The sequence below is a fragment of the Leptodactylus fuscus genome, chromosome 4 (assembly GCF_031893055.1).
Source record: "Leptodactylus fuscus isolate aLepFus1 chromosome 4, aLepFus1.hap2, whole genome shotgun sequence".
Lineage (NCBI taxonomy): Eukaryota > Metazoa > Chordata > Amphibia > Anura > Leptodactylidae > Leptodactylus > Leptodactylus fuscus.
Window position 1 is genome coordinate 147,359,813 of NC_134268.1, and position 20,768 is coordinate 147,380,580.

Consider the following 20,768-nt stretch of genomic DNA (forward strand, 5'->3'; position numbering starts at 1 on the left):
AAAAGGTAAGTAGTCATTCCTATGCTGTGGGTTCCTGCAAAACACATCTGAATCCAATGCTCAGGCTCATTGAAAACATGGATGCCCCAAAAGCAAAAGGTCTCTATTAATATTACCCACTGATATTAAAAGTGTTTTTGGCAAAATACACGTGTAAAAATAAGACTCCCATTGACTTCAATGACTTTTTTTTACATGTGTAAAAAAAAACACGTCAAAATACACGTGTAAAATGTCATTGAAGTCAATGGGAGTCTTATTTTTACACGTGTATTCTTTACACGTGTATTTTGCCAAAATGAGCGCACGTTTACTCCGAATGAATGGACCCTTAGTGTTACAATGACACAACTGAGGTGCAAAACCAACCTGAAAAACATACATTTTTATTGCCTGGCTTGCACCCAAGAGCAAATGTTTTCACGCAAACCCCATACATTTGAGTGTAAGGAAGCCAATACATAAATCTCTCAGAACCTGACAGTCTCTGATACACCAGTCTTAATAAATTTGTCCCACTGTGTCTGGAAATTTGTGCGTTGTTATGATGCTGCTTGGAGTAGAGTCTGTGGTCACACGTTACTAAAACTTGTCAAGCAACTGGGAAACTTCCCGTCCTTGCACATTGTGTGCACACATTGCAGCATGTGACACAGATAATGATGACAGTAACAGGAGGAAGTGAAGTAAAGCTGTCAGTTTTCTTTACTCTCGTCAGCAAAGTCTTCTTAGGGAATGTTTCATATATTTTTAGATTTCATAGAAAAAGAGCCTTGATAATATTTTCAGTTTTCTTACTATGCTCCATTGTACATATGTGCTGGCTTCCCATACTAGCTTCTTATCAGGTTGCTGAGTGATTTGTGTGGGGACTTCCCTCTGTTAGTCATCTGACAAGACCAGTATCAAGACTGTGCCTGTGCAGACTAGCAGAGCTAGAAGATGAGGGGACCAAGCCTAGTTGTATCCATGCATCTCCTGCTGATCCTGGTGGTTTTCATACAGAGCAGCAAGTCCAGGAATTTACTGCATCCAGATAAAGAAACAAAGAATCCAGTGCAAGTATCCAGACAGAAAGTTTCTTGTATAGGTAGGTACAGTATAATCTTCATCACTACATAAAGTTTTCTAGTTCATAGAGAGGACTCTATCACTTAGATACAAGAATTTTTTGTGTCTGCTTTTTCATATCTTTTTTGTATTTGTTTTTTTTGTGAATAGGTCAATTGAAAATAATTAAAAAAAAAAAAAACATAGACCAGTTAAAAAAAACATTAAAAGTGATATTGAAGGTTAAATTGAGGCAAGCTGATGATAATCAATTAGTTTTTCAGCCCATTGAAATCAAAGGGTTAAAAAAAGATTCGATTTTAGGTCTTTTGACAGATCTGAACAACAGAAGAAATAATGGTAGTAGCGCTGCCACACAGTCAAATTTGCAAAGAAAAACAATTCTGGGGCAACAATGAAAAATCTCCATGTTAGATCATCAAAGGCAAAAGCTTTGTATATATAACAGGCTACTTGGTTATATTAAGGTCACATAGGACATAGGAAGCTGGTGTGATAGGAAAAACATACAGTAGTTCCAGATGAAGGAACTCATTTCATTATAGTTCTTGGAAATAGGATGGCGACTTTACATTCTTAGGACTGAAGTTTATACAGTTTGCCCTTGACTGTAAGTTGGTACAGAAGCACACATTACTCAGGGTGCGTTCACATCTCGATCGAGGTTTATGTTCGGAGTCAATGCCATAATGTCTGTCAGAAATGCCAGGTGTAAAAAGTTCTGCAAGTCCAACTTTTTTGCCTGGGGATTTCAGGAAAAAAAACAAACACCACTGCAGTCAATGAGGTCCTTTGTGATCTGTTGTTGTCTGTTATTTGACAGTCTATTTCTCCATTCTTCTGTTCTTGTAACAGACCTAGAAGAATGGATCAGGTAGGACACCGTAGATGTGGATGTTGAATAAGTTGGCTCTAAGCCATTGGGACTTAGATAGTATTTTGTATAGCATTTTGTATAGTGGATTCAGATGAAATGTGATGTACTGATTACATCACATTGACCAATCGGAGGCATTCTGATAAAAATTTGAATAAAAAGTGATCAAAGCAATAGCATTTCCCGAAAATGGTAGAACTAAAAAGTACACCCAGCCCCGCAAAAGAAGACGCCCTATGCATCCCCGTACACGGACGTATAAAAAAGTTACGGCTGTCAGAATATGGCGACTTTCAGGAAAAAAATTTTAACACAATTTTGGATTTTTTTTAAGGGGTTAAAATGTAAATAAAACCATATAAATTTGGTATCCTCGGAATCGTAACGAAACACAGAATACAGAGGACATCATTTTGGCTGCACAGTGAACGCCGTAAAACCAAAGCCCGTAAGAAGGTTGCAGAAATGCACTTTTTCTTCAAATTCACCCCATTCTGAATTTTTTTTCAGCTTCCCAGTACATTATACAGAATAATTAATGGCAGCATCGTGAAGAAAAATTTGTCCTGCAAAGATTAAGACCTCATATGGCTCTGGGAGCGGAGAAATAAAAAAGCTATGGGGTTTAGAAGGAGGGGAGTCAAAAACAAATAACGAAAATCAAAAAATGCCATCAGCGGGCAGGGGTTAAATTACACAGGACTTCTTCACATTATATCTGGCTTGCAGACATTCCATTAAGAAAATTATTTCAGGCTATTCCCAATTGATAAATAACAATAGAAATGTGTCCCTTTGTATATATTTCCCTACGTTCTGAGATGCAATTGTATGGGAGTCCAAGCATGTCTGAGGATGATGATTTGTGCATAAGGTTTAAGTTGCTTCCTTAATACATCAATGGTCATGTAAGAGAAATGAATACAAATATGTTAACAATAAATACACAATTGTCCTAATATTCTAGTTGTTTCTATCAATGCAGTAGTGATGCGTTAATGGAAATTCTATGGTCTCAGGCTTTAGCAGATATCCTTATCTGAATGATAAGAGTCATAACTACTTTATACAGAACATTTGTATGATTCATTTTATTGGAACGGCTCAGTTATTACACGTAGGAAGTTGTGTTCAGTTAAAAAAGAAAACCTTGATAGATAAATAAATGGTCGCATTGTAGTGTTACGGTGAGAAGAAAGAGCATTGTATGTTGTGAAAAAAGAGGGTAGTTACTGTATATGGCCTCATACAGAAAGTTCTCTTCTGGATCTCATACAATGCAAAGTGTGAATACATACAAGGTTAAACATAATCATAGAAAATATCTTTGTATTTGACTACTTTTGAGCAAAATAATACACTACAATTGCGGACAAGCTGACCTATTATTACCAAAAACATAGTTGTCAGTAGATTTAGTACGTAAAGATGTAGTGTATAGTAGATGTAGTGCAGCAAGAGGTGTTGTGTATATAAAGTGTATAGTATGCTTTGTCCTTCCTGATGTGTATACAGAGCTGTGCCTGCTGCTCTACACCATTTCCATAAAATAGGTGATTTTACTGCAACATGTGAATACAGCCTTCTTATTAGTTATTTATAATAAGCGTCCAGGCAGTACAAAAGGGAATTACAGTATAAGGGAATTGGCCAGTAGCTGCTGGTGAACCCTGGGAGGAGAGGCACAAGAAACAGTGAGCCCTAGGCTGAAACCCCCCGCTGTCCCTTCCTGCTTGCCGGTCCTATCCTATGTAATAGGCGGCAACTGGTCGACGAGCCCTTCCTATATGTGACAATACAGAATGCAGACAAGACAAACAACAACAAAGGGAGGTTAGCTAGCCAAGGGTCCGGTAACAGTTGAATGCAGTACAGAATAAAAATCCAAGAGAATAGTCACAAGGGTAAGCCAGAGGTCAGAGGTAAGCAATAATAGAAGCAGAAGAGCAGCTTAGCAGGGACAAAGTCACAGGACAGAATCTCAATAGCAAGCGAGTCTGTGTGGGCGGATGGCATGTATATAGAAAGCCCAGGACCAGCCCCAGACCTGATTAGAAGACAGGCTGACAATCACAAAGGCAAGGCTAGAATTAACCATTAGAGGGGCAGAGGGAATCACGGTGCAGGAGACAAGTGTGATGAAAAGTCAATTACTGAGAAAGAGCAGTGTTCACACAGTGCAATGAAACCACTAAGCAACAAATCAAAATGAACACGCCTCCTGCACCTCAGCGTGTGAGTGGAGGGTGGCGCAGAGACCTGAACAGACAGAGACATTACATACAGGCTACTGGAAAGTGAGGAAGATACCAATTTATGTCTAGAATGGTTGTAACACTAGTTATAGCTTACGCTCCTTTGTATGCTGCTATTTTGATGTGTGTTTATAGTAGGTCCTAAGGCTTGGTTCACACATCAGTATGCCATCCGTCCGATTGAATTCAGTTTGAGACTAAAAATGGACTGATGCACATACTGATTGTATACTGACACCTTTTTATACTGATAGCAAACTCTGTAGTCCCCTAGAGGACAGATAAGGGGATTAAAAGTAGCAATTGTAAATAGAGTAGCGATAATAACTAGAGATGAGCGAACAGTAAAATGTTCGAGGTTCGATATTTGTTTCGAGTAGCCGCTCAATATTCAACTACTCGAATCGAATATTGAATCCCATTAAAGTCTATGGGGAGAAAATGCTCATTTCAGGGGTAGGCAACATTCGATCAAATTATACTTACCAAGTCCACGAGTGAGGGTCGGGCTGGATCCTCCGAGAAGTCCTCTCCGTGCAGCTTCCCCGCGGCATCTTCCGGCTCTGAATTCACTCTGCCAGGCATCGGGCCTGGGCAGAACCAACTGCGCATGCCCGCACTACAAGAAAATGTAGTGCGGGCATGTGCAGTCAGCTCTGCCCAGGCCTGATGCCCGGAAGACTCCGCGGGGAAGCTGCACGGAGAAGATTTCTAAAGGTAGGAGAAGAACCAGCGTTGATTGGCCGACTGTATAGCATTTGGCCAATCATTGCTGGTTCTGCATCAAACTTTTCCATTCGAACAGCGAGTGGTACTCGATCGAGTACGAGTATTTCGAATACCGTAGTATTCGATCGAATACCTACTCGATTGAGTACTACTCACTCATCTCTAATAATAACATATAATAAATGTCCTTATCTCTACTCTGTTTACAATTTTCTACTTTTAATCCCCTTATCTCTCCTCTAGGGGACTGCGTTTGCTATCAGCATAAAAAGGTGTCAGTATACAATCAGTATGTGCATCAGTCTGTTTTTAGTCTCAAACTGAATTCAAACGGACGGATGGCATACTGATGTGTGAACCAAGCATAAGGATAGTGAGAACAGGAATGCCATATATCACTTAGCTAAGGGACTTAAAAAAAAAAAAGATAATAAGCAAGTGCAATTAAGCAAGTAAAAGTAAAAAAAAAAGAAGCAATATTTACATTCAGACTTGGAGTAACCTACATGTTGTAGATATACAGGCATATTAGGCAGACATCTGAAGCCAAATGCATTGGGTAGAATGATGTGCACTAAACCTTCCAGCACCTACAGAGCTTTCCAAAAGCCGTGCATGTTTTATGGTCACTGGTTTGGAATGTGACCTTACACATTTGTATCAGGCTTCTACAAAGCTAAAGCAAAGCTAGAATTAAAGTGGAAGGACCATCAAAAAGCAAAATTAACCCTTTCCAATACAATGTGAAATTTAGAAAATGGAACTGAAGCCACTGTAGTTCCACCCATAAACAGTATGTCCCATATTTTTTATTGCATATAATACCCATCACGTTCAGCACTTAATCAGAAAAACAGGGGAATGAAATTAGAAATTTCATAAACTCCAAACATCTGTTTGTTTAAAGAATATCATGAATTTGATTTTTAAATTATATTTTAGAGGATTTTTAGGTTTATCTTTAATTATGACTCAAGTTTGCAGTTTGAAGTGATAAATTTAAGAATCAGTCAATAAGTTGTTTTCCTAGAATTAAAGTGATTAATCACTGTACGGCCATAATCAATGTACCAACCAGTATATCATTACGTGTTTCATTTGCTGATTGAAAACGCATTATGTATTTTGCCTTAGCGTTGCGCTATCAGTGCACATTCTGCTGCACATATAAGACACTTGACCTTTTTGTGTTTTGCTTTTTCTCTGTCTGTGTTCATATCAATGGCTAAAATTTTGCCAGCGGGATTTTGTGCTCTTTTAAGTTTTTTGTGTTTTTTAACCAAGTAAGCCAAAATCTTATTTAGACAAGCAAATCTAAAGGACGCTAAATATTGAAAAATGCTTTCATATAATTAAAGCATTAAAAAATTCTGAATACGTGTTGCTAAATGAATTGCTCTAAAATTGTATAATAACGGCTGATGTGTTTTGATTGCAGTCACATCTGAGATTTAGCTGCTTGAGGATTTGTAATCTGATTTTATTTATAACACACAGGTGAATGTAGAAATGGATTCAAATGTTAGAAAAGTATTATCGGATTCATTTTACATGGAACAGATTTGTGCAACTATCCCATTTATTGCAGAAAGTTCTGCGACATATGTTACATGTAAGTAATAGTGGGGACCCACAGGCTGCAATCACAGTGGGCAAGTAGCCAGGAATGCTGCAATATACCGTAACTGTATAATGGATGAGCTTTCTACATTCTTATCTACATACCGCAAAAAACAAGATTTAAGGGCCACACAGTGGCTCGGTGGGTAGCACTGCAGCCTTGCAGCGCTGGAGTCCTGGTGTTTAAAACCCGCCAAGGGCAAAAAAAAAACATCTGCAAGGAGTTTGTATGTTCTCCCTGTGTTTGCGTGGATTTCCATCCCATATTCCAAAGACATACTGATAGGGAAAAATGTACATTGTGAGATCCATGTGGGGCTCACAATCTACATTTATAAAAAATAAAACCAAGACTTAGAGATGATAAAATAAGATAATCCTTTAATAGTCCCACCATGGCGAAATTCATTGTGTTACAGCAGCATAGATAATACAGTAATATGTTACAAGAAAGAATACATACAAGCTCATAGCAGATAGAAAATATACTAAGAGTCATAGCAAGTAAGAAGAAAAAAAGAAAGACTCAGGATCATTTAGTTCTCTGTGCGGTGTGATCTTCGCTTAGCCTGATGTTGAATATACAGACTGACCACGGTTGAGAGGAAGGATCTCCGATAGCGCTCCTTCACACACTGAGGGTGAAGCAGTTGGTCACTGACAGTACTGCCCAATACTGTCACAGTCTCCTACATGGGATGGGAGTTGTTCTACAGCATGGAGCTCACCTTCTATCCTTCTGTCACTCACCACCTGTACTGGGCCCAGAGGGCTCCTCAGGACAGAGCTGGCCCTTCTAATCCGAAAAAAAATCCCTAGAAATGAGTTGGTCTATAATTTAATGCAGGGCACTGCAGCTTTCCCCTCCGCACCCTGTGCTTTATAACTAGTGTGACCTCCTTAAGCTTCCAAGCTGAATTACTTGTACACAGGGGCGTAACTTGAGGGGGGGTGCAGAGGGTGCAGTCGTACTGGGGCCCAGGAGCTTTGCCTTAGCAGGCCCATAAGGACTGGCAATATTATTGAGATTTCAGCTTCCATGTTGCCCATAAGCCAAGGAGACCCATAGATTACCCAAACCCAACTAAGGTTGATTAAACTCCTTTGCACCCGTAACCATCACTATCAAGAATTCACTATAGGAATGAGTTAGGGGACCATGGACAAAAGATTGCACCAGGCCCACCAGACTTTAGTTACGCCACTGCATGCACAGTCACATAGTTCAACCCCTGCTGGTAAGTTATGGATTGGATTGGTGTCTGTACGTGCCAAAGACTGGCAGCATGATGCAGTGATGATGGAGCTCCAAATGAATGGGTCTGAGCTGCATAGTCAGGTGACCAAAAGACGTGATGTCACTTCCTGAGAAGAGTAAGTGGAGTTCTTTCTGAGAGAAAGCAGCTATGTTTTGTAATCCTGGATTTAACCCCTTCCTATCCGCAGGCATGATTTCCCTGCTTTCCTAAACCATAACTTTTTTTTTTTTTTCAGGTTCAAAAAGCCATATGGGGTTTAATTTTTGCATTGCACATTGTTCTTTGAAACAATACTATGATATCTACTATTCCGTACAATGTACTGGGAAGCTGGTATAAAAAATTCAGAATGGGATGGAATTGGAGAGAAACTGCATTTGCATGTCTTTCTTACGGGTCTTTGTTTTTAGGGCGTTCACTGTGCAGCCAAAATGGGTTGGAATGATTATGGCTATACCAAACTTATATATATATATATATATATTTTTTTTTTTACATTTTAACCTCTTTAAAAAAAAATCCAAAACGTCTAAAAATAAAATTTCTTGAAGTCACCATATTCTGGAAACCTTGAACTTTTTATATTTCTGTATACGGGGATTTTATATGGCATCTTTTTTTATTTTTTATTTTTTGCAAAGCCTGGTCTTCCGCTTGTCTATCCAACCCAAAGGCCAATTTTTTGCAAGGACAAATGTACTTTTTATTTAGACCAATGTCACATCAATGGTACCGCTGCAGCTATTCACTGCTCTCAGCTGTATACTGTGCTGATTGGCTGCAGCAATTCTGTCAATGTGATGTCACCAATTGTAGCCTTCTGTATACAAAAAGAGCAGAGGAGGAGGCCCCGCCGACCAAGTACAAGAGTTCAGGGGAGGATACATAATAACACATGCAGTGCCATCTTTACACCACCATTCTACCTGTATACATTTTTTTTTAAAATTCCAGACAGCCCTTTTACAGCCCTTTTAAAGGGGATCTTTCATGTCCCCTAACATTGGTCGTATTTATTTACTCTTTAATAATGCTTCCTAATACCCCTTATATAAAAGATGCCACTTTAAATTGTTACTACCTCCTCATGTCTTTATTTTAAGCAGACCCCCTTAAATCATTATTGCCTCTGTATTAACAAGGTCTCCCTAACATATTACCAATGTCCCCCAAAGTGTGGAAAAAAAATTAAATAAAAATGATACCTACCTCTGATCACTTGATGCAAGGAGCTGAAGCTGCCACGTCGCCATCATCTCTTCTCTTTCTAACCTGTAGGCCTACAAGGCCCAAATAGTCACATGTCTATGTCAATACACACCTGTTTGCCCCAGGAAATACCTGCACTGTAGCTATGGTGCCTTGTAGGCTGCAGTCCTGAAGTGGTCCGCAGCCTGAAAGAGTGGTGGAGGAGGAAGTCAACGGCTTCCTCCTCTACCATGTATTTAAACTGTTTTGGTGCCTAGAAGTTGCCGATGCAATTAAAATACCTACTTTATGGTGGACCCAGTATGGGCTCCCCAGAGTCAGTGGGCCCACTCTTCCTTCCTGTTACCTACACCTCTGCACCCAAGGGTACATATTGATAAGTGCTTTTTAGAAGAAATGGACATTTATTGTTTGCATTTTAAGTGTAACATTTATTCAATAGACTAGGTATATAAAACGCACATTTTTCATCCAGACCTGTAGTGTCAGTATTTTCCAAGTACCTTTGTGATACATAATAGCTTAATGGAAATTGACATCAACTAAAAAAATTGTGTGGAGGGTGCACTTTGCACAGTTCAGTGCATGCATTTGCCTGTCAACATTCAGCTAGCATTTTGCACAGGAGAGCAGAGTTTGTTTTCTTGTCTGGCAGGTAACAAGATGTTGCTACTACTGTATGTCCAAGTCCTAAAAGAATATTGCACATAAATGACATTAGGAAGAATTGCTTATTCAGCCTGTGTTTACACATTGCTGATTCTGTGAAAGTTTAGTGTTTGGGGGAAAAATCCCTGCACACTAACTATCATATTCAATCCTATGACAAGTTGTGTTTCAGAAAATTAGGAATGAGAGTAATTTTATTAAACTTCCATTTCTTATCATTCAGGAGCTTGTACTTCCACTGATATGAACCCATTTATGAAATGAGAAACATTTATAATGCATTTTTCCCACACAAAGGACTCAAAGTACAGGGAGAGTTGTGGAGCTAGTGGATGCTATACAGGTGCTCATTCATTTTCATTTATTTATTTTTTTTACTAGGATGTATTCTTATAGTATCTGTAGTGGAACAACTTGCTCAAGTACATAATACTTCGGCACAGAAGGCAATGGACGTCTTGTGTTCTTATATGCCTGGTAAGCAATGATCTAATCATAATCTATATCTCGGATATTCCATTAAGACTTCAGTTTCCAAGCTATATGTTGTATTTGGTTTTGAATTATAATTCTACATATGATCTATACCTTTGTTTTATAATTCACAGAACAAGGAGGTATAAGAGGAATTTGTACCCTCATAGCTGAATTCCTTGGACCCGATTTAATCAAACTGTAAGCCACATTCATTTTTAACCTCATTTCACAGTATAATAGTAAATGTTCAGATATCAAGTGCAGCCCTTGGATTTGTGTCCCTTCTTATTGGATCTCATGCATGTAAAGGGAACCTTTCACCACTTCCACCAAGTTCAGCTCTTTGCAATAGGTGCTGCTCTACTGATTCAAGCACAGTTGGATTTTTTTTTTCTCTAGCTCCCACCATTCCCAAGCAATAAATGCTGTACTTTTTGGTGCTGAGTTCTGCCACTATCCATCTCTGATTGGAGCTCTGAATTACGACCTCTTTCCTGCTGCTGCCTGACACTGACCTCCTGACAGAACAGAGCCTAAGAGGCATATCAAGCACTAAAACTGCATTTATTGCCCAGGAACAACTGGGAACAGAGAAAGACATTCAAACTGAACTGGAATCAGTGGTTGGTGAATATTAACAGATACAAACAACTGGTGTTGGTGGATATGCTGAAAGGTTCTCTTTACGTTGTTCTGAGTATAAAAAGGCACTGTAAACATCTATGGGGCTCTGCTATACCTCCAATTTCATATTGAGATTTCTCTGGTATATTATATGACATTCTCCTTTGGATGCTATGTTGCAGTGGATCTATCTATCTGCACCATTCTGTAGCAAATAAGGTGCACATAGCTCTACCATATTGTTATCGAAACCCAAACCGGGTTCAACATTCTGATTGTGAAGTGGTGCCATATTCTTTGTAAATATAAATAGAGAGATATATCTCATGAGCTCAGAAAGAGAACACACAGCAAACAAATTGTGTTTATTCAAAACAAGGAACAAGGATCTCTAACAAACATTTGTTGCACTCGTGACCTTAACCGACTTCACCACCTGACAATCACCTTTTTTTTCTTTTCTATCTGAGGGAAAACAGAATTCTTTTCTCAAAGACCGACCAAACGTAACTTCCCTTTTACTTACCACCAACACCCAACATCTTGAGCTGACAGGTGACGAAAGGGGAAGAATTATATGCAGGAAAAGTTCTTACCGTTTTGCAGCACTGCTATTCTGTCCATTCAGATGTGCAACTCCTGATAGATATCGGGTATAGAGGGTTAACAGGTTGGTCCTTGATCTCAGCAGTGCCTCCAACTGTTATTGAAATCCATATATATATGGATTAAAAATTATTTGGCACCACTTGACAATCAGAATTTTGAACCCGGTTTGGCTTTCGATAACAATATTCTAACTCTCAATACGCGCATTTCTGTTACTAATATCCATTATTTTTTTGTACCCCGTGTATGAACTGGTTCTCTACTTTAAATGTAAATGTAATCTATTGAATGTTTTTACATATGCCCACTTCTTTCTACCACTTATTTTATTTTCATTTATAACATGGCCTTGTTAGAGGGATTGTGTAGGACTATGTCTATCACATTGTCACACATGTTCACCAGGTTACAGTAATCAGAGAAGCCATTTTTGTTTAAAGCTGATTATAGTATGGGACAGTATGTCACAGGGAGGCAGTGGCATAAGTACAGCCATAGCAGCCATGGAGGCTGCTACGGGCCCCATGCCCTTAGGGGGCCCAGTGGGCTTCTGCTGTTTTGTTTTTTGTTTTTTTTAATAGGTTGCCATCTGCAATCCAGGCAGGTAACAGGCCCTATTTACTTAACGCTTTCAGTTCCTACTCACTGCCACCTCCTCTTCCCCTTCTGCCCTCCAGGGGGCCACTTGCATCCCATATCACATCGCTGGGGCCAACTGGACGGATGAAGGGGAAGGGAAGGTGGCGCTGAGCAGGACAGGGGATTGGTAAGTAAGGACGTGGGCTGTTGGCTGCTATAGGACATTAAACTGTGTGCAGGGACCGCTATGTGACATAACACTGTGAGGAGGGGCTGCTATGGTACATTATACTGTGTTGTGTGACCGCTGTGTTACATTATAGTGCGTGCAGGGATCGCTATAAGACATGAAGTGAGTTTCATGGCTAAAGCTCGGTTGTGTGAATGTCGGGTTAGTGTATGGCGGTTACAACATGAATATAGTTCAGAACCATTCTTAGGCCAGTATCCTTTTGTGCATAATAAGACACATGTGTTTTATGTTACTAGCCCCTTGTATATTATACCAATACATAGCTATGAAATACCAATATAAAGGAACATACGGGAAACATTATAACGTGGTGATAACCAGAGTATTATAAATCACTGAAATGTATTATACTAATAAACATACAGTTACTGCACTAGTGGAGACTCACTCAGAGCCTTGTATGAAAACACAGGATCTAGCAAGCCTACTGATTCAATAAGTCATCTTCAGTCTCCACCGTTATTCCGGGGCCCTACGTGGTGTAAATGCCATGGAAATAATTGCAGCATTCTACAGTCATAGCAAAATGCTGTGTAGCGAATCCCATTCCCTATTTGCGGAAAAATAATCACAGCGGCCATGCTTCGATTTAAAAAAACATTGCAGTTTTGGAAATCGCAATATGTCACTTATATCTATGGAAACGCCAGCAGTTTCCTTATAGCTATAATTAAAGCCGAAAAAAGTCAGCAGAAAAAAACCTGTGAAAAGAGCTCTGGGTGTGCTACGTGAGGCTTTAGCCTCATAAGGTTTTATCACTTTTTCAATCCTATTAAATTTGAAGTCATCCAACATTCAGTGCTCGAGTGTCCATCAATAAAATACGAACTGCCTAAGAGGAGGTACTTGATTTTTTGGGATATCAGAAATGCACTTTTTTAAAGGGATCCTATCAGTCAGACACACTTTTTTCTAGGTACCATGTCAGAATAGCCTTAAGAAAGGCTATTCGTCTCCTACCTTTCATCGTCTTCTCCGCACTTCTGTTCCGTAGATATCCTGGTTCTTGTCGGTATGCAAATGAGCTCTCTCACCGCTCTGGGGGCGGGCCCCAAGTCAGTAAAGGCTTCTGGGAAAGTTGGACATGATGTTCAGGATGCTTCCTATAGAGGAGACAGATTTGCATATTCCTCCCATGATCCCTTACAGTGGAGCGACTATGGCTGTATAAGTCTCCACACACCTTATAGGTGGTTTCTCATTATGGAGTAACATTATCCCCATATTCTTGTCTCTCAGCCTCTCACTTCTACCAAGTCAGTGCTCTCTACGCTGCGCTGACGAGGTCCAACCAAACCAAAACAGTAAAAATCCCACATTATGCAATAAAGGCTTTTGGGAAAGTCGGGCATGATGTTCAGGGTGCTTCCTATAGAGGGCAACATAACAGAGGCACTGTCTCACTATTTACATCTTGGGAGAGATTTGCATATTCCTCCCATGTTCCCTTGCAGTGGAGCGACTATGGCTGTATAAGTCTCCACACACCTAATAGGTGGTTTCTCCTTAAGGAATAACATTATGCCCATAATCTCATTTTTCAAAAACACACATTTTTTTGAAAACGCAGCCTTTCTGCAGATTTTTTTTTCCACATTGTGTAAATGAGAGTTCATCAAATTGGATTGACTGTACTGGTACTGTAACGTTCAGCAGAAGCCAAAAACCGTATTTTAAAAAATCTATTAAAGGGGTATTCCCACCTCACATACTCATCAGTCTTTACTGCTGTAAAATCTTCTTTCTTCCTGGTTTCTTGCATCATTTGGTGGGCGGGGTTTCACATGCAACCTGCCGTTTAGCTCCACCCCCAAATTTGTATGTAGCTCCGCCCACCCATATTGGACTATGAAGTACAGGCAGCAGCAACTCCATTCTGTGTTACATACAGAGACTGCCTGTCTCTGCCGTAATGAACACAATTGAATTAGCTAGCCTGATAACTGGGAGAACAGAAGAAATGAAAGCAGCTCCTCTCCTCTATCTGCTAACAGGAAGCTAGGTCACATGGTGTAGACACAGGAATAGCTAGATACACAGGCTCGCTCCCTGCACTTAGCCCCTCCTCCCTCCCCCCTCAGAGCAGCAGATACATCACTTGACTCATGAGCAGCTAAATCAGGGCTGTGGCCACAAAAAATTGAATAAAGTAAGATAGTGGACAAACAAAGCAGCATTACTGAAGCAGTGTATTTAGGAAAAGTCTTAAATCCACATTAACAAGCAGTATAGATAGGATCCTTGTGATGGGACAACCCCTTTAAATAATTGCTTTTTTTCAGTTGCAATAAAAAATGATACTTTTTTTAGCACTTTATATGTACCCCAGAATGTTGCCATAATCCCTCATTCAGCTATGCTGGTGGAAAAATTACATTTATGGCTTTCAAAAGGTGGAGGATCAAAAATAAAAGAAATTGATGTGTAACAAAGGCCAAAATTGACAGCAGCACCAAAGGGTTAATACTTTTATTGTACAGAATTGCTTATTTGCCAAGAACACTCATTAAATTTTCCTATAACTAAATCACATACAAACAAAAATCTAGTCTGCATTTACATAAAGGCTTTTTCCCTTTGTTTTCTAAGGTTAAACCACAGACTGAATGCAGATGTCATATGCTATGCAGTAAGGCTATGTAAAAGTGAACCACACCAACCAGTCTGTCATCTATATGAGAAACCTGTGGTAAGAACTCACTGGACTTAGAGTTATAACAAAAAAAGGAAAAAAAATGTGGTCATTGATGTTTTCTTAGGGCCCTTAGGAGCGAAATGAAGAACTAGTTTTAGAACATTTAATATAAATGTATTAGATAAATATAACTTATTGTCTAAGGCCTCTTGCAGATGACCGTGCCCAAGATCAGTGTGCTAGCCGTGTATTTCCTAGATAGCATACTAACGCATTCATTTGTATAGGTCTGTACACATGACTGTGAATTTCACGGTCACATGCGCGGGCCGACAGTCCGAGCCACAAAATATTGAATAGATTCTATTCCTGTCTTATTTGGCGACCCTGCTTCCATGGCTCATATTCATTTAATGTAAGGGACTGCGGAAGCACGGCCGATGTACGGATGGCACACGGGTGACATCTGCATCTCCCCTGTGCGCCGCATGTTCCTTTAATTCACAGCCGGCCAGAAGGACAAGGTTGTGTGCACCCGGTTTAAGGCTCGGTTCACATCTACATTAGAAGTTAGTCCATTGAGGGTCCAGAACAATGAACACCCAGGGACAGATGTGAACATAGGGTCAGTTGCTTCATAATAATAACCAGTAAATGCTACCTATTCAAGGTTTCAGTTTCTTCTGCCTGATTTTGTTATGTAACAGGCTGGGTTTAGTCAGCTTAACCACTTCCGGACCGCCCATAGACTATATATGTCCGGGAAGTGGTTGCCTAGTTCTGACAGGACGTACCTCCTTTCATTAGGAGCCGGCTGTAACTTCAGCCGGAGCTCCCAGAGAGAAGACAGGGCAGATTTATTACCTCCCCTGCCTTCTCGATCGCTGTGTATACAGCGCTCAATGAGCGCTGTATACACAGCTATGGACGCTGCCATAATTCAGCTGCCCTCTGCCCGGGAGCAGAGTCTTACAAGAGCTGCTGGGTCCTACAGGACCCCAGATCAGCTCAGTAAGCTGTGTATACAGCGTGCAGGAGTCTGTATTTCTCCTGCAACTGGGGTTAAATGTAGCAGCCCCAGTTATAGGAGAAATCAGCCTCAAGTACAAAAAAGTAAGTAATCAGATGTCCCCAAAGGTCTCTTATCACCTTATGGGGACACAATCTGTAAAAAAAGTAAAATAAAAATATAATAAAAAAAGTTTTAAAAAAAATGTAAATAAAATAATAAAAAATAAATAAATAATACGCTAATAAAACGCCGTTATTAAAGGTTATATCCCCACCCCCGACGACAACATACAAAATAAAAATTACCGTATAAGAGAGGAAAAACTATATTATAAAGTTTTTCAATGACACTTTGTGTTATTAAATTAAAAAAAAATAATAAATTGAAAACCAGACACAATTTTCCTCCTATTTTGTTTATATTTTCCTGGATATAAAAAAAAATTAAAACACATTCGAAAATAAAGATAACATAAAAATAAAGCCCTATGTGTCCCCGAAAAAAGACGCAAAAATTAGTTGACTGAGACATACGAGAAAAATGTTACAGCCCTCAAAACCGCACATACATAATAAACCTAAAATGTGTCTGGTCCTGGACCACAAATTGGCCCGGTACTGAAGTGGTTAAAGGGATTGGCCACTTTCAGACCAATATTGAGAAACAAATGTTATTGTTTGTACAATAAAAGGATATACAATTTTCCAATATACTTTCTGTATCAATTCCTCACAGTTTTCTAGATCTCTGCTTGCTGTCATTCATTCTGCTTTCTTCTAGTGGATACAAGTCTGACCATGGTCATGTGATTTATGGTCCATAGTCATGTGATGAGCACACAGGTGCACAGCTGATTACCAGGCAGCTGTCTGATTATTGTGCTGTGACTATAACGAGCGGCACCTGTGTGCTCATCACATGACCATGCACCATAAATCACATGACCATGGTCAGAGATTCATCTCCTAGAAGTAACAGAATGAATGACAGCAAGCAGAGATCTAGAAAACCGTGAGGAATTCATACAGAAAGTATATTGGAAAATTGTACAACTTTTTATTATACAGAATTCACCTTAAGACAAAGGCCATATGTAGAGATCTGAGGCCAAAAAACACTGCGGGAAAAACCATAGCAGAAAAGCATAACATTTTTTCCCACAGCTCTTTTCACAGTGTTTTCCTTTGTGACCTTTCTGCTTCAATTATACCTGTATGGAAAACGCAAGCATTTCCGTACAGGTATAATTGATATACTGCAATTTACAGAATCGCATAGGTTTTTGAAATGGCAGCATGTCTGCTGCGGATATTTGTCTGCAATGTGTGGATGGGATCAGCCAGAATCCCATCCATTGTACAGGTACGGTAAAACAGCAAAATTGTGGCGTTTTCGTTATGTGGGGCCCCAGCCTATTATCCACTTCCCAACTTTCCCATTCATTTCAATGGGAGTGAGGCAGATTTTTTCTCAACCTGATTTTTTTTTCAGCATGACAGGTCATAACCTATCTTCAGTTGGATTTCACCATGAAAAGCTCATTCAAATAAATGGGAAGCAGAAAAAAACAAACCACTAGCAGTTCTGCCCCAAAAGCAGAGGCAGATTCAGCCTTGATTCTGCCATCTATTGTTTTCAATGGAAGCAGAGATCGCAGCAGAATGTCCTGTTTAATCTTGGCGCAGATTCCGCAACTGTTTCCACCATGACTGTAGACTCCATTCATTCAGGACTATTGAGCAAAGGAAAGCCGGGAGCTGGAAAATGAAGATGAATCAGGGGCAGATGTACGCCTCAAATTTCTCTTTATTTTCCAACATGTGAACAGGGCCTTACAGTCACAGCACCGTAATCAAACATCTGCCTGTTTGTTCATCACATGCCCATGGACTTATTTTTATGCCCTAGAAGTAGGCAGAAAGAATGACACCAAGCCGAGATCTAAAAAACCTAGAGGAATTGATACAGAAACAATAACATTTGTCTCTCAATATTTGCCTGAAACAGGACATCCCCTTTAAGAAGTACAAATCAATCCTGAGATTTTTGCTCTTTCCTAACACCTGACCTGCATTGTAGTATTACGCAATCCAAAGAACATTGTATTGTGGAGGATTTGGAGGGAGTGGAGTTGGGTTTGCTCGACTAGGGGATATGGAATGTTTCTTTTCCTGTCTGTTGTTTTAGAGCCCTGACTCAGTTCATTCAGGTATTGGCTAGGTATACAAAGTCCCTTAAATAATATAGACAAAGTAGAAAGCAATGGCCATATTTTTAATTTGCAGAAATTTGGTAGTAGTGGCTTGCTAATGGCTTTGCCCACCCTGGTATATAATCAGAAAAATTAGTTGTTGTTTTTTGCCTCCAAAGATATATTGAGAAGCAGCTAAAATGACAGAGAACAACTAAGATGCTTAATTTGAGACATTGTAGCCCATTAATCACTGACATAGTTGGCATGCTTGGGCAGAATGCCCAATACCTCTTTTGATGTGAAAATATTTCAGGTGGAAGAACAAAATTTGCTGTGACATGAATGTTACACTTTCTCATTTTCATGCCAGCTTGGAATTAGGTCTGTAGGCTCATAACATAGATATTGGAGCAAATTCTTATTTTTCTACATTTCCAAAGAGGGTCATTGAAGTTTCTTTCACTCACTTTTTACTTTAATTTTAATAAAGTGTACCTCCAATTATCAAACAACTTTGTACAATACAATCTTATTACAGGAATGTGTATCTTTCTATACTTATTAGGTTAAATATACTATGTATTTAGATGTATGTCCTAGAGGGGGGAGGAGGAGGCATCTGGAAATGATGCCAATAGGAGCAGCTGCTGAACGCTACTGCACTGTAAGGCTAAGATCACATCTGCGCCTGCTCTCCGTTCGGGGTTTACATCCCTGAATCTGCATAAAAAATGCATAGAGAAAAGTCCTGCAAGCAGGACTTTTCTCTCCACATTTTTCAGGCCAAAACCGGGTGGACCTGATTATAGTAACTGGGTAATTGCTTTTAAAGCGGTTTAGGTTTCCATTCTTTGGGTCCCCAAATGGACCTGAAGAACGGAAAGCCAAATGCTAGTGTGTACCCAGTGTAAGTCTGAAGTATATTGTAGGACTAGTCTGTGCCTCCAAAATGGCTAGAAGAAAAGTTTAAAATAAAAAACAAAAAAGTACTACACCATTAGAAGAAATAATATACAGATATTACACACATTTATCTTACATAGGCTAAAACTGAATACATGAGACATTCCCTATAAATGTTACAATTTACTGACTAGAACCCACTCACTATTGTAAGTTTTTTTTCCCTTTTACATTAATTAATTTTTATTTCAGATGGGACTTAAAAGAACAATCAAGCAAGCTAAGAAGATATTGAGAAGTTCACGGAGAACCCCTAACTATATGGTAAGCCTCTAAGAAAACCATTTGGGTTATAGAATCACTGGTGAAGCAAGGGATGTTTTTAAGGATAGAGGAAATATCAGGCTATTGGCTCCAGGTTTCTGTGAGGGCCATTAGGTTGAAGGATTTTTGTAAGGAACTGGCCATGAATGGCTTCATTTTCTTTAAACCTAAATGGCCTTCCATAGGGTGCAGCAAAAACAGATGAACGATATGGAGAAGGGATACAATGAATGTTAATCATTTTAGCATTGGGAAGGAAAGTGGAATCAGCAGAAGAGAGTGGACTGTAATGGGGGATATGTCTGTGATGTCACAAGTGGAACAAGAAGGGTTACCTTGGTTTAAGAAAGTGAAAAGTATATGTATGTATAAGTGTCAAGAGTGACAACTAATTTACATGTATCAATAATATTCATTGATATTATTGGATATTGTACATTTTTACAGCAAAAGTATGAAACTTTTTCTGAAGTTCTCTTGAAGATTTGTTCACTTCCACTGTTCGAAATGATTTGCAAAACAATAAACTTGTAAGTATTAACAATTAACTTCAGAGCACAATAGTGCTTCTCATTCGGCATGTGTTACTTCCAGACCACTGCAAAGAACATCAGCTATTCACTTAGCAGCCAGGAGCTTCAATGGAATTGTGATTGTTTAAAATGTGTGAAATGTACTCCATCCACTCTGATGCTTGTGCAGTCAATCTTGTCATCTTGTACTAAAGATATCTCTAATTCGTCTTTTATATTTCCTTATTACCTAATTTACCTCTTTCATTTCCCACTCTTTCTGTCTTAATCGAGAAAGTGTCATTGAAAAGCAAATTCAGATAAGGCAAGTTTGTCTCTGGAAGCAGATAAATGTCTCATTTATGTCATGTTGTGCAGATGTTATTCTTTGTACATTAGAGGAAAATTTATTACAAGAGAATTGGAATGGCTTCAGTTATATAGTCCCATGTATAATGGTGGGACTATACAAGTTACTATGCCAGATCACATCATTATTTCACTATTTATATAAGAAAGGGCATATATCCTATGCTATCCTATCCTGTCCTAAGCAATCCTACTAATATTATAAATGTGAAAATTTGTGTGTTTGGATGTTTGTATATTTGGATGTTTGTTACTCAATCACGCAAAAACTGCTGAACTGATTTGGATGAAATTTGGCACATAAATAGTTTGGAAACTCGATTAACACATAGGCTACTTTTTATCCTGGTAATTGACATGACTTCACGACTGCTATGAATTTATGTTCACATACTATATTAAACTGCTGTTGAACAGCAGGACTCTCTCAACTAATTGGAGTTTGATGATAAAGCTGCTCTGTTATCTTGCTATGTAAACACACAGATAACTCTGAGACCAAGTATTTGCATATTATCTGATCTGCTCTGGACAGCCCCTTTAAACCAAATTGACAGTTTGCCAATTTTAAACATGCTGGGAAAAATA

General features: G+C 39.2%; 1 protein-coding gene across 1 annotated transcript in view; it reads left to right on the forward strand.

The window, feature by feature from the left end:
• Positions 1-869: 869 nt before the first annotated feature.
• The window catches only part of AOAH (acyloxyacyl hydrolase), a 61,669-nt gene continuing 41,770 nt past the window's right edge, over positions 870-20,768 (forward strand). The window contains exons 1-6 of the mRNA XM_075271216.1: positions 870-1,090; positions 10,071-10,166; positions 10,298-10,364; positions 14,821-14,920; positions 19,228-19,299; positions 19,747-19,829. Of these exons, the coding sequence (XP_075127317.1) occupies positions 943-1,090; positions 10,071-10,166; positions 10,298-10,364; positions 14,821-14,920; positions 19,228-19,299; positions 19,747-19,829 (566 nt within the window). The 5' untranslated portion in view covers positions 870-942. The remainder of the gene's footprint in view (positions 1,091-10,070; positions 10,167-10,297; positions 10,365-14,820; positions 14,921-19,227; positions 19,300-19,746; positions 19,830-20,768) is intronic.